The following is a 14455-nucleotide window of genomic DNA, read 5'->3' as shown; positions in this document are numbered from 1 at the left end:
TCAGCAGGAGCCTGCTGCGAGACCCTAGCACAGAAACGCTCACTTATGGCTTTATGGTAATGTACATTACATCCAGATAGAGCGAGCAGTCCCTCTGTGGTCATTGCCCTGTGAATTCACTGTAATTGTAAACAATGTGTTTGCAGAAGTATGTCTAATGACCGTAAATCTGCCAGAGCTTGTTAACAGCTTACTGCGAACGCTAAAAATCATGTGACAAAACAAGCCCTGTTCAACTGATCCTCAGTTCAGCCAAATTTAAAACTACAGGCCTGAGAACAGCCTGACGATTAACATGAGAACATAGCATTGTTGTTTTGGTTCATGTCTTTAATCTATCAAGCCCAGTAACCTGCCTTCGGCAATGTTGCCTCAGAAGAAAACTTCTCTCTGCATAATGCATCCAGCCAATGTGATGTGCCATGCAAATGGGAGGAATTCCTTCCTAGCCTCTGCTGAATCTCCTGTCAGTCTTTCTTATATGTGAAAAGAGATGAAAAGATTAGATCTGCATTTGCACCTCGGTCTAACATTCTGTCATAAATATGCTGTATGCCAAATATCATATGCCAGAAAGTAAAAAACAAAAAACCCCAAACCAAACAAAAAAACCCCACCAAAAAAACCCAAAACCAAACAAAAAACCCCCACCAAGTGCTGCCACAGTTATTGCATGGGGCTACAGCATCAAGAGCAAAGGTGTCCCCTCCTAGAGCAGGCAGAGTGTTTCAGCAGATACTGAACTGCACAAGTGGTTTGAATTGAAGGACTGGGCAGGTGGATATAAGTGATATTTATAACTTTTGCGGTTTCTTTGAAGAACTAAGATTATTTCTTAGACTGCTTGCTTTTTAAATGAGTCCTACTGTGCACTTCTTTGTACAGCCCCAGTCAATAAAAAGTAAAAGCAGGCGAGGATGAAAGAGATACACCCAACACTTTCAGACTTGCCTGCTTACAGGTATATTGTAAAGTCACCTTCTAGTCAAAGATGCTAGAGATTTGCAGGCTCAGGGTAGTTCCAGGTGGACCTGTGTGTTCTTGGTACAGCTGGGAATTGGTATCCAGGTCACCTGCTCTCCTGCGTGGTAGTACTGTGGTCAGGTATGGCAGGTACAGAAGACTGTCCCAAAACTCCTCAATCTGTATATAGTAATTTTATTTGCCATCATCTGGAGAGAGACTGTCAGATAGCTATTTTCGAGGCACCAACTTTGAAAAGGCAGGAATAGAGTTCACCAAAAACTAGATAGAGGGAAGAGTTCAGTTTCTGGAACAAGGCTTGTGCTTTTTGCACACAGGTCTATACAAACCACCAGTTACCTGTGTGCATGCGCAGACATGAGATGATACAGGTCTTACAAAACTGCACCAACCAGATGCAATTGGAGGAGAACAGTGTGGCTAAATCCAGTCAAGGGTTGCATGGCGTACATATTATTAAGAATACTGCATGAGGACTTAAAGATCCATCAGGAATAATTTCCTCATGTTGTACAGCGTTCATCCCAGGTATGGTTACATCATAGTAAAAGGTATTGCACCAAGAACGAATCTAGCCCATTGTACCTATTGCATCTGTCACTGAAACACTTTCTCTTGCTCTCATCTTGGGCTGAGACTGGTTTTTGGAACCGCCACGTGCCCCTGATAGTTCACACTAAAATGTTCACTGGCAATGGAGGACCCGCTTCAGCTGTGTCCAACAAGGTAATTAACATACCTAGCTGTGGGTAATAACAGGTTCTTACACCATGCTCTGTTGGGGTGAATTAAAAGCAAGTGCAATTAGTGCAATGGAGGAAAAAAAGCATTTGGTTTAAGGTAGCCAGCAAAACTTCAACAAACCAATTGAGCTTCACTATTTAACAGCTGCATGACACATGTCTTGTAAATAATTTCACACATGCAGAGCATTATCATAGAAACTGCAGATTTCATGCTAAATTTTCCACTCTCTTGCTCTTGGTGCTTTCTAACCTCTTCCATTTGTGTAAGAATTATGTGTGACATTTCTCAGCTATTTTAAGAAGTGCTGCAGCATACCAATCACACAAAATAGCAGTCATAGTCCATGAAACAAGTAGCAACCACAGCCAGTAACTCAAGCATTTGGTTAACATTACTGCTGTAGATTTACTGTACGTTTTCTACCTACATATCAAGAGATATAACCTTTTTAACATCTTAGGGAAATTAGATGAGGCTGGATAGCTTCCCACAGTAATTCATGGTGTCAGGCCAGGATAATAATGGTTGGCAAGATCCCCTGTGACAGAGTAAACGAGGGTTTTTATTACCAGTGGGGACACCTCAGGGGCTTTCATCCAGTAATCGCTCTGGCTTGTGCATTTAGCACAACTCACAGCAAGGTGCAGAAAACAACAAAAAAGAATTATTCTGATAAATCATTCTGTTAAGTAGCCTTTAAAAGCTGGTGTTTTACTGCTGAAGGAACAGTCAGCTACTCCTTTAGAGAATTATTATGATTAGTCTGTTTGCTGCTGGAAACAGTGTCAGAGCTGCATGTCAAAACACTGCAGCCTCTTCTGCTTTGGATTTTAGACCTCTTCTTCCTTGGCTCTTTCATCGTTTCTTAATGCTGCATGTGTGGAGTGCTGAGCACTTAGTGAACACTTGATTTTTGGTGAGAGCAGAGAGAATCATCCTGGGAAACAGCAGAATGTTGTGAAGAAAGTGGAGCAACTCCAGCAGAGTGAGTTTCCTTCAGCAGTTTGTGTTGATCTAAATCTTAATTTCTTTTTGTTTTGGCTTTATTATTTTATTATGTTTTCTCTCTCTTTGTCTCTAAGGTGTATATTCTGCCTCTTTAAAACCAAGTTCCTGGGCTATAGATCCAGGCCTGGACCTCACTAACAGTGCCAGTTAAACAAATACAGTTTCCTGAATACAACAGGAGGTCTGGGCTGAGTCTGATCATTGCAGAGTAACCATGCTGGTTGTTAATAGGTTTTTCCTTCCTTCTGCTCTTCGGCTTTCCCCTAGTTATGTAGTTTTTTCCTCAGCTGGCCTGGGCTCAGACACCCGCTGGCAGCAGCGGGGTGGTGGGAAGGTAACAAGCTTCCTTCAAATAACATTCTCCATGCTCATAAGGGATATTAACCGAGGACTGGCTTCCAATGAGTGCCATGTCAGACACGGGAAAGCTGCTTTTTACCTCTGACTTCCCCTCCTGCATGGGGATTTGGGGATGGAGCTGTAAACCACATCTCTTCTTATTCATTTGAATAACTTTAAGCAATAGCTGGCTTTCCCACTCCTTTTTTTGTATGACTCTTTTTTTTTTTTTTCTTTCTTTGCTTACCTGACTGGCAATCTATCACTAAAATGCCTCCCTTTTTCTCCTTTTAATGATTCAGTGTGCTACCTCTTGCAGTCCTACCCTGAATACAACTTTGAAATTTGAAGGGAGCTGTCTCTCGCAAGGGTTATATGCTCTCCAGTAGAGGAAGTAGGCAAGAAAAATCACACCCATATCTTAAAAATGGAGCCACAGAAAACAGGATTATAAAAAAATGGGCATTTTGGGAACCTGACAATACTTTTCTTCCTATATAATGTACATGATGTTGTAGCTGCAAATGAGTCCTCTGTTTCTGGGAAGGGCAGGGGAGAGGAAGTTAATGTGAAACCTCTAGGTTTAAGAGTACAATAGTCTAATTAGATCGAATTTTTAATGCTGTCAAATATAGGTTTCATCCTCAGAATGTTATACACAGTTTTTGGTCCTCAGGCAAGCATTTTGAGAATGTTTATTTTAAAAGGAAAGTTAACCTAACTCTGTGACATAGCTTGATGTTCACGAAACTGCTCTGTAGGTTTTGGTAAATGTGAGATTTCTTTAATCCTTCTCTATCTGATATCAGTAGTTCACCGTGATAAGGTAACCCATAATGCACCAACAGCCACTGGTGCCAAAGTTGAAGGCAAGGTGGTAATACAGATATGATTAAATAAGTGTGTGTGTATGTTGAACTTAGAACATAAATTATGATGGTTCTCCACAACTCAAAGAAAAAGTTGTTTTAATAGTGCTTACCTGTGTACCCAAGTGGACAGATGCAGTCATACTGTCCTATTTGGTTGAGACACGTCGCTCCATTCAGGCAGGGATCTGAGACGCATTCATTCACTTCCAGATCACAGTGCTTGCCTTGGTAGCCTGGGACGCAGTAGCAGGAGTATTCATCAACCCCATCCCTGCACACTGCTCCATTGTGGCACGGTTTGGAAATGCATTCATCAAAATCCATTTCACAGAGTGTACCTGTGTATCCTGCGCTACAAAGGCAGGTGGGCCCAGCCAGGCCATTTTGGCAGGTGCCTCCATGCTCACAAGGGTTTGTGTCACACACATTGATGGCTATTTCACATGTAGGTCCATTATACCCGGTAGGGCACTCGCAAGTAAAGCTGAGGTTTCCAGCAGAGCTTAAACAGGTAGCATTTTGAAGACAAGGGTTTGAGGAGCAAGGATCAGAGGTTTTATTGCAGAGTTCCTTCACACTGTCCACTGATAAATCTGCACAACTGCAAGTGTCGTCTTTTTGATCAGCAACACATGTAGTGTTCTTTTGGCAAGAGTTTGACAGGCACGTAGAATCATTCCTCACGCAAAGTGACTCTAGAAAGGAAATGCAAAAAGTCCTGAGGACTTCCACAGCACTGGGAGTAAACAAGAGTGAAAGAAGTGTTACTCTTAACACAACTGTGTTTCAAAACCAACACCTTCACTTCTTGGTTTGTTGAGAAGAAAACAGGGCTGGTTATTGTGACATGTATCAGTAGACTAATAAATGTAAAATGAAAACAATTATGAAAATATGAGTAGGTCGTAATTTCTTGTTCTCGCCTCTTCCAACAACCATGGCCTGGAGAGTCAGGATTGTTTGACACTTTATATATATGTACAGTTGCAACAATATTGGTGGTAGTCAACAGATTCCAACAATATGGAATGCATTTAGGTATATTTAAGGAAAATTTATTATTTTAGCTAGAAAAAGGAGTTGAACCACATTTTTCAGTTCAATACGACTTTGTATTCTTTTGTGGTGGAAGCTTTTTGTATTAGATTTCAACAAAGCTAAATGACTTTGTTGCAGTTATAGCTCAAGTAAGTGGTTCAAACCACCATGCACTTTGATTTTGACTTCCTGATTATATATAGTAATTTGACAGCTGTACAGCATTTCCACCGGAAATAATCTCCCAAACACCTGAGATTCAATATAGCCCTCTGAGAGCCTTCCAGCCTCTGAGGCTGAAAGGACATGGTGAACATGGTGTAAACATGTTCCTTACCCTCCAGGAACTGAACTCCTGGCAGTAATTAAAGGCCACTTGGAGTTGCCTTGCTATTGTAAAGACTGGCTGACAATAACAGCTACTTCTCACTTCCCAATCAAAGAGGAGCGAGCTGTTACCAGCATTGTTCATAACCCACAACTGAGGAAATACTGATAGAGTTAAAGCAGTGAAAGTAGTGCAGGATGTTCTTTCTAGTGAAAGAAAACAAGAATTTTGCCATGAAACTATTTTTTTTTTAATCATGATTGTCTCCATAATAAAATAAATATCTGTATTTAGATAAGCATAACATATGTACCTGCTGCCCTAAATTCAGTGTTAGGCATACTACACAATAGCAGGAAGGTGCCAAATACTGAACGTCTGAGCTGGTGTGTTGACCTGGGCTAAATCCTCTGCAATCAAAGCTTCACTGCCAACAATATCAAGTGAGCTAGACTGAAGCTTGTGTACTTCTATATGTGTTATAATCAGGTCTCCCACATGCTGCAGAGACATAGGTGAAGAGCACAATGGGGTTCTATTGATCACTAAATTAATCTTATAATATCATGTTACTTCTGTCATGACTTGCCATTGTTTTGGTATGGGTTAGTGTTAATCCATCAGTACGCACCCTGCAGTGTTTGGGAATTTTGTTATTCACATATAAACTGACTCAAGGCTCTGGAGATGGTAGGACCCAAAGGGATGATTGCAAATAGGGTGTTTGCTCTCGACCTCTAGCGTGGTCTAAAGGTCAAGCTCTTGAGTGCTGAGGAGAGGCTAGCAGAAGAAATCCTGGAGTTGCCTCCAAATACTGTGTTAGTAAAATGAAATAATGGCAGATCAAACCTCATAGACAGTGATTAATGGAGAAAAGAAAGTTAAGTAGTTATTTACGGACATAAACCACCTACAAGACAGGGACCATATAAATACTGACCTAAAAAGCCAAATGCATGTGTCGTGTTTTAATTCCTACTGATCAAATTGGAAAATCTGATCTGCAGTATAATAAGAGTTCTTTCCAGTACAATTTTTTCTCTTGCGAGTGATTTTTACCATGCTATAAGAAATCCTCTACTGCATAGTGAACATCTGAATACCATCAGACTACTGTGATTACAATGTGACATTCCTCAAAATATGAGGGTAAAGCTGTAAAAAAAAATCTTGCATATTGCTAGAGGAAAAAAATTATTTGTATCACAGGCGGGGAAACAAAGCAGTCATATCATGGCCAAGAACCTGTGAAATTAAGTGGAATGTTCCTTTTGGGAAGGCAAAGACTAGTGGACTGGAGAATGAAAGTTGCATTAAATGATCTATATGAGAGTCCTGTAAACTCCCTATTTTCTTCTTTCCGTTTATACTTTTATTCTGGAGTATTGTTTGGAAATACAAAGGGTATATGTCTTCTACAACAGTTACTTGAATATGAATGGCAGAACAGTGTATGTTCTGAGCTGAACTTTTCAGAGAAATTCAGACCATTCTACCACCAGTCTCTAATTTCTTCCTGGTTCTTGGAACTGAGATTCAGCAGAGTGGACGCAATAGAGAAGAAGACGAAGCATTGAAAGAAAAGCAGCATGGAGAGATGCTGGAGCTAGAGCTGGGGCTAAAGCAATGCTGATAAAGTCCTGGGACAGAACCTTGGCTGGCTGGGAAGTGAGAGGCTAGGGTTGGTCACCTGAGGATAACAAACAGCCACTGGGGATTGTCAACAAATAGAAACTGACTGATAAGGGTGCATTTTCATAATACGTATTTTAATACATAATATGATTTAATCTCTTTTTTTTTTTCCCCAGAGAGGGGAAGTGGAGGAAGAAAGCCTCAGAAGACTTTATCAACTTAGGACAGACAGCTTATGTAGCTATGACGCTATGATAATAAATGTGGAGGTTGGAAAATTTATCTGTGCTTCATTGTTGTGCCTTCTGACTTGAGGTGTACACCGGAGCAGCGGTGCCTGTGAAATAAAAAGCACCAATCTGCATGAACTTGATGCTCATAAATAGGTATACTTATTGAGTCAAATACCTAATTAATACTTGTTTGAACAAGTGGAATAGAGATTTATGTAGTAATGTTGATAGTAACAGTGACATCATGATTTAAAACTAACAGTGCTCTTAAGGGCTACATAGAAATAGCTTCTTGATTGTTTCTTTTGGGGTGTTGCATGTATAAATAAAACATGAGAAATGTTCTTGTTTTAACTACTTTTAGCTGTTGTCATGCTCATATACGCCAGAGATGCAGAGGAGAAATACCTAGAAAAGTTATGGTCTTTTCTTGGTAAAGATTATCTTTCTTTAATGCAGGCTAAGATAGTCCTGACTAAGAAAGCAAGATAAACATTGATTTGCAAAAGAACTAGAGCTTCACCTCCTGTTCCTTGAAGGAAATCAGGACAAAAATAGTACTTCTGATTTACCCTGCCTTTAAAATTACCATCCCCAAACCTGTTAACATTCAGTTTTGCACTGGGAGCAGATTTTTCACCCCAATGCAGTGTCAGTTGTACTTCCCTCAGCTCATAGCTCTCACTGAATGCAAAATTCAAGACATCAGCCATGGTGTACTGACTTGCTCCATAGCCAGCAGTATCACAGACCTTTCTCCTCCTCATGTGTGTTCTGATGTCCTAGTTTACATAATTTTGTATATTACCCATGTATTTAGTTTCTTTTCTTTAGCCTGCATAATAAAAAGGTTACTGCAATCTATTAATTACAGTTAAAATGAGCAAAACTGTGCTCCTTAGGAACTTTTGCATCCCGCAATTTTCTTAGGATTGCACAACTTTAAAAAGCTTTCATTTCAGTCTGTCTACCTACTTAAAATTCATTAAAAGTGCATGTTTGAATAAACATTGCAAATTTGAAGAAATTAATTATGATTAAGTTATAATGTTATCTAACTATTGTACTGTGTAAACTACAAGAGGCGAGGTCAATCATTCAAGTGCTTCCTAAGCAGGACCACTGTGATGTGAGAAGCAATTAATTTAACTATTACTCCTTTTCCACAGTTTTTGCATGCAACAACTCAATTTGTTGTAATGACTGTGTGTGAGGGAAACTGAAGCATTTGCCAGTCTGCAGTTTTGATAGCAACACACTAGCTTTGAGCGCTGGTTAAAAAGCTTCAGCGCTCTCTGAGTGGATGGAAAATGAGAGAAGAGGAAAGCAAGCCCTGAAAGCACAGTCTGTAGTGAAGGCAACCGACTTGTCTCCAAGGTGACAACACAATGGGAAAAACATGAAACAGAAAACATTTCCTGGATTTTTTAAAAACTAGTATCTTGATTTCAACTCCTCTGGTTTTATAAAACAAATTTCTTATGCAGAAATTGCCAGCAGATAATTCAATAAATCCAATGCTCCCTAGAGGATGCTTTTGCCTTATTTGTACTACAAGATTAGAGCAGAACAATGAAGTTTTTTGAATATTAACTTCATTCTAATGCATTGTGCCATGATTTTTAATATTTGTATAGTTCTTGATGAACACAGGAGTTCTGAAGGTCTTAGCAGAGATGTCATAACTACTGAGTTTTAGCTTGCTTGTGATTTAAAGGCTAGGACCAAGAGTTTTTGTTAGGGCTGCTATACAGTAGTTTTGCCCCAGCAGCAAAACTGCATCTCAAAAAAGGTGATTATCAAAGGGTATGCAATTATCATTCTGTGGTTGTCAAACAGTATGCAGTTCACCAGGATATTCCCATGATTTTTTTGAAAAAAAACCATGTTCCTAAATGACATGACTGTCTTAGAAAAATCCTTGTATCCTGGACTGCTAAGTATTTTCCACCTATTTGAGACAAGTTATTTACACTACCTCCCTTCCTGCCCCATGGAAACTCAGTTTACCTGCTGCTCTGGAGTGATGTGTAAGGATGGGTTTGCAAAACTATTGAGCTATTGAGAGCTACATGGAAATAAGAGAGGAAGAAGCTCATAGCACATGGAAACTGAACTCCCCCATGCTCTGCAATGTGATGTGGCAGAGTATGACGGTGTCTGATGCAAAGGCTGGCTCAGTTTGAGCTAATTGCTAAAGAATATCCTCTACTACGTTTGAGGAAAGAGCTCGAAGGCAGGGAAATGTTTCGGTGTGTTGAGGAGCTCGGTTTTTGGTAAGGTTGCAGAGGGATAACCTGAAAAGGCCTCATGTTCTGGCTTAGATATGCAGAGGAGTCGTCTTCGTTCTTATGCAATTAAGATCACTTCAGCAGTGACTTGTTCTGACAGAGTCTTAAAACTTGTATGTAAGATTAGAAGAATGGAAACAAAATGCTGATCACTTTGGATTTACACTGACTGATACATGAGGTAATTATCAGTCCCTTTATAAACATTGGTACATTAATCTAATTACAAAAGGAATTAGTGCCAAGCATTTCACCCCATAGTTAAAGCCTTCTGATGCAGATGAGACGTTTGTCTGTAAAATTCTTTGCAGTAAAGCTTGCCATCTACCGGCAAATCGTTAGTACTACCAGAAACATGTCAATACCTGCATCTTTTACAAAAACTGGCACAAACTATTGAGTATAAGAAATGCCAAAAAAAAGACAATAGTTTTTTTCCTCTTGGATTAGCTTATTTAAATTCATTAAAGTGATCTGGTTAGTGTATGAATAACTGAGCTTATATAGCTAATCGGCACTAAAAATGCATAATTTTGACTGGTAAATACTTCTTAGTGATCAGAAACCACTATAAGTGATAGAAAACAATTTTTGTTTTAGATGTTAGAAATACATGACAATAAGCATAGAAGGGCAAAATTAAATTACTGGGAAAGCTTTAAAATGAACGGGGCAGCAGTTTTGAAAGGGCCAAAGCCATCTGGCACAAATTTTCTGACTCCTGACAAGGAAACTAGTGTTCCTCAGTGGAGCAGGTAATTTTGAAGAGCTTATCCATATATTTTTCCTGATAATTTAGAGATATTTTTCTTTTTCTAGAGCCTGTTTGAATTGAATACTTAGAGAATTCATGTGTGCTTTTCCAAATATTCTACTACCTTAAGTTGATAAAATCAAAAGTGAAGTGAATTATGATCCCAAATTCTGAGAATCTGATTAGCAACCTCAGCCATTCAAAGCCCAGAAACAACTCCTAGCAAACTGTATTGGGTTGTTTGCATCAGAAATATCTTTCGGCAGACTCGTTCTTCCAGGACACGACCCTACAAGTTGGTAAAATATCATAATCAGCAGCAGAATTTAAAATAAAATTTCAATCAATGCTAATCATGTTGTTATGAACCAGAGTTCACTTGACTCTGGTCATGCCTGCACTTTGCTAATCATCTCATCGTGCCTGGAGGCTGCTTGTATTCTGCAATGCTATTCTTCAAATGTGCCTTCTTCCCCTGAAGGAGGACTCTAAGCTTCACAGAAGCTCTCAACACAGCTTCAGAGTCTTTTACATACACTACAGAGATTTTTCTGACCTTCTTAACAGAGACAGTCTATTTTCTATGAAAAAATAAAACCTATGAGAATATTGAGAACTTCCTGGTACCCATATAGTCATCAACATTTGAGTTTACTGTGCTTTGAGAAGGACTTATTTCTCTTTTTTTTTAATGAGTTATTGCTTCACATGTTTGAATTAAAACTAGGAAGCTACACCAGCTAATGCAGATAAAGCAGTTCACAGCAAAATCTGACTTTTTATTAACTCATATATTTTAGAAAGAAATGGATAGCAAAAAACCCATATGCTGGTCTATGAGTTGAGAAATGAAGCTTTAAAAATACTCCTAAGGAAAAAATGATCGAATTACAATAGCAAAAAAAAAGTGTTGGTTTACTTGGTTTTTTTATAAACAACCCAGAAAATGTGTTGGGTGGGGCTTTTTTGTTGTTTTTAATTTGCTAAAACAGCTTATATAATTGACATCTTCCTTGTGGCTCATCACTAGAAAGATAAAATTTCATAGGGATAAATGAAGCAACCATTTCTTCTCTTAGTGCTACTATTTCAATCTATCTTCTGTTGAATCAAAAACAGCATACAGTATTTTTTCACAACTGAAGGCTTACTTCATGATCAAATAAGGTCACTAATGAAAGTCATAGGATAACATGATGGTAGCAAGGGTTTAGATAACCCAGTGTCTGGAGTTAGAAATGAGTACCTTCAATGCATGTGTTCATTTCTTGTCTAAAACTTGCCCCTGGGATTTTGAAACATGTGTGCGAATCTGTGTCACTGAAATATCAAGCTCTGTGATTTTAGTGAGATCTTGAGATAATCAGCATTTAACTGGAAATATTAAAATATTGCCCAAGGCATTTAGTGTTGCCTGAAAAGAGCTTGGCTTTGGAAAAACTAAGCATGTCTCCATTTATCTGCAGTGCACCATGACATAAAAAATACAGTTCACTATGACAAAACTTCCTTGCAAAGACAGCCTTGGAAAGTTGTGGATGTGCATATATATTCAATCTTTATGTATCTTTAAGAGCTAGGGAAGAGGTGAACACAGCTGCATAATTGACAGTGACAGAGACTGGGATCAGATACCTTCACCATGGACTGAAAGGCAGAGGTGCTGTTCATGGATCAGCATTTGGCAGATGGGGCAGATGAAACCATGCCATTCTGGATAAAACAGTCAGGTAAGGGGCTATCTTAGCCCTCAAAATAGCTTTTCCATCGAGATTCTCTGTGAATAGATTATTTCAGTTTTTCCACACAGTTCTGGTTTCCAGACTGAAGTCTCAACCTTCCTAAATATTGCACTTAACGCTGTTTTACCCCTTCCCTTCCCATCTCCCAAAACATTTGTATAGCATCTTAATTATTTAATGTAATGAGTGTCTTGTAGTTACTGTGGTGCCGTTTCTCCTTTGCAAGCTTCATATGGAAGGAAAGCACCAGCCCCAGGACCTGACCTGCTCTGTCCACAACTGGAATTATTACTCAATGAGAAAGCGTACCTTGGGAAGGTATGAACAATCTTTTACCAAACAAGTAAGCGCTTGTCGTTGTGTCTACAAATATTGCGGTCATAAAGGGTTAATCCTGAATCTTTAACTTCAATTGTGTGTCCAAAATATCCTAGCATGTTGTTATAGAAACCACTTTCAGGCTTTAAATCTTGAGTCACTATTATTACCATAGTAACCACCACCACACACAGGCAGAAAAGAAAAAAGGCAGTTACACAAATATTCCATTTCTATCAAAAAAGCCAATTTTGTTTTTAGGTACATTTGTACCAGCAAAACCAAGGAAAGTAAATTAACTTATTTTCTGAAGCAGAAGTATTGTATATTAGGATAAGAGTAACAACTGAATAGCATTAAAATTTTAAGATGTTGTTTAGGAAACACTTTAAAGCTATCTGTGATTCAAATTACAGAACTGGTTATTAAATCAATGTCTCCATTTCACTATTTTCCAAATATTTCTGCAAGCTCCCACTAATTTTGTGCTGATCTCCAACACGAAAGCTGTTACTGTTGACTGTCATTTTCCTTCGCTGTCTTTTTGCCTTTGTGCCGTCCCAGAGTTCCTTCCCCTACGAGCACTTCAGCAGCAGCAGTCCTTAGAGCTGCGTTGACTGATTAGACTAAACACAGCAACAATTTGACAGGTTTTCCTACAAAGCAGCCATGCAATGACTGTTTTATCATGCCACGGTGAGGTGTGCTAGTTCAAAGGCACTCGCTTGGTGCACACACATGCACGGCAGCTTTCCAGCTAGTGCAGGAGTTCTGGAGAAAAGGGGTAATGGGTGCCGCTCATTAGCTTGTGACTTGTGTTGTCAGCAGCAGACAAATAAAACAAACATCTCAAAAATGAGGTAAATGTGTTCTTTACTTCTAAAAGTAAATATTTTTTGGCGCTCACTTTATTTTGCATCATACCCTAGTGCCTATGCTGGGAACAGGAGGAGAACCAGGCCCAGGAGCTCAACAGGGCTCCTACAGATTGAATTTGGAGGATTTTTGGTTCAATTGGACATCAAGGCATGGTGCTACTAGCAATGCAAACAGACCGGTTGCTAATGCGAATAAAAGAGTTTATCCACTGCTTCTTTACCTTTATGTTTAGCACTACAGCACTGCAGTTTAAGTTAATAGTGCCTAGTGATCAGTGTGCTTTTACTATGCACAGGGTTTTTTTTTTTTTGTATAAGATGCAGGACAGTGGATGATCAGGCCCAGAAGGTAGCTGATATCCATTACAGTAAATGAGGCAGACACTGATGTAGAAACTGAACTGATTTCTGCTGTGCAATCCCTGCCACTGTATACTCTCTATCTGAATATAACTTTCTTTTTTAATAGTTTTACGATACATCTCCACACTCTTGTCTTCTAAGTCTGCAGAATAGTAATGACATGAGTGTAATGAGGTGTTCCTTGTCCCTTTAGAAGTGATGAAATTTCTTTTTAGTTGAATTCACACAGCAGAATTTATTCTTGATACTACAGAACAGGATTCCTCCACAGAGGGACATGGGAGATAAATAGGCAGGTGAGTAACAACTGCAAAACGTGGTGGTGGGAACCTGGGGGCCAGCTTCAAGTTTGCCTTTGTATCAGCTCTTCAGAGGCAAAGAACGTGGAAAACTTATTGTGCTCAAAATCTGAAACAATCTTATTTAGGTAATAAACTTGATTGCTTGTAGGAAAGATTTGGTGATTCTTGTCCTGGTTTCAGCTGGGCTAGAGTTAATTTTCTTCACAGAAGCTAGTGTGAGGCTATGTTTTGGATTTGGGTTGAGAAAATGTTGATAATGTGCTGATGTTTTGAGTTGTTGCTAAGTAGTCAAGGACAGTCCAGCTCCTTGTGCTGGCCTGCTAGCAAGAAGGCTGGCGGTACACAGGAAGCTGTAAGGGGACACAGCCAGGACACCTGATTGATCCCAGGCTGGCCAAAGGGATATTCCATACCATATGATGTCATGCTCGACATACAAAGTTGGGATAAAGAAGAAGGAAGGGGTGGAGGAACGTTCAGAGTGATGGCGCCTGTCTTCCCAAGAAACCGTTACACGTGATGGAGCCCTGCTTCCCTGGAGATGGCTGAACACCTGCCTGCCCATGGGGAGTGGTGAATGAATTCCTTGTTTTGCTTTGCTTGCGTGCGTGGCTTTTGCTTTA

The 14455-nt window shown here is 39.5% G+C and overlaps 1 protein-coding gene across 1 annotated transcript in view; it reads right to left on the bottom strand.

Annotated features, from left to right (window-relative positions):
• The window catches only part of CRB1 (crumbs family member 1, photoreceptor morphogenesis associated), a 75962-nt gene extending 68065 nt beyond the window's left edge, over positions 1–7897 (bottom strand). Inside the window, exons 1-2 of the mRNA XM_010295801.1 lie at positions 7774–7897; positions 4061–4729 (exon numbers count right to left, since the gene is read on the bottom strand). Of these exons, the coding sequence (XP_010294103.1) occupies positions 4061–4729; positions 7774–7897 (793 nt within the window). The remainder of the gene's footprint in view (positions 1–4060; positions 4730–7773) is intronic.
• Positions 7898–14455: the final 6558 nt, after the last annotated feature.

The sequence above is a fragment of the Phaethon lepturus genome, unplaced genomic scaffold, assembly GCF_000687285.1.
Source record: "Phaethon lepturus isolate BGI_N335 unplaced genomic scaffold, ASM68728v1 scaffold10051, whole genome shotgun sequence".
Lineage (NCBI taxonomy): Eukaryota > Metazoa > Chordata > Aves > Phaethontiformes > Phaethontidae > Phaethon > Phaethon lepturus.
This window is presented reverse-complemented; position numbering and strand designations above follow the sequence as displayed.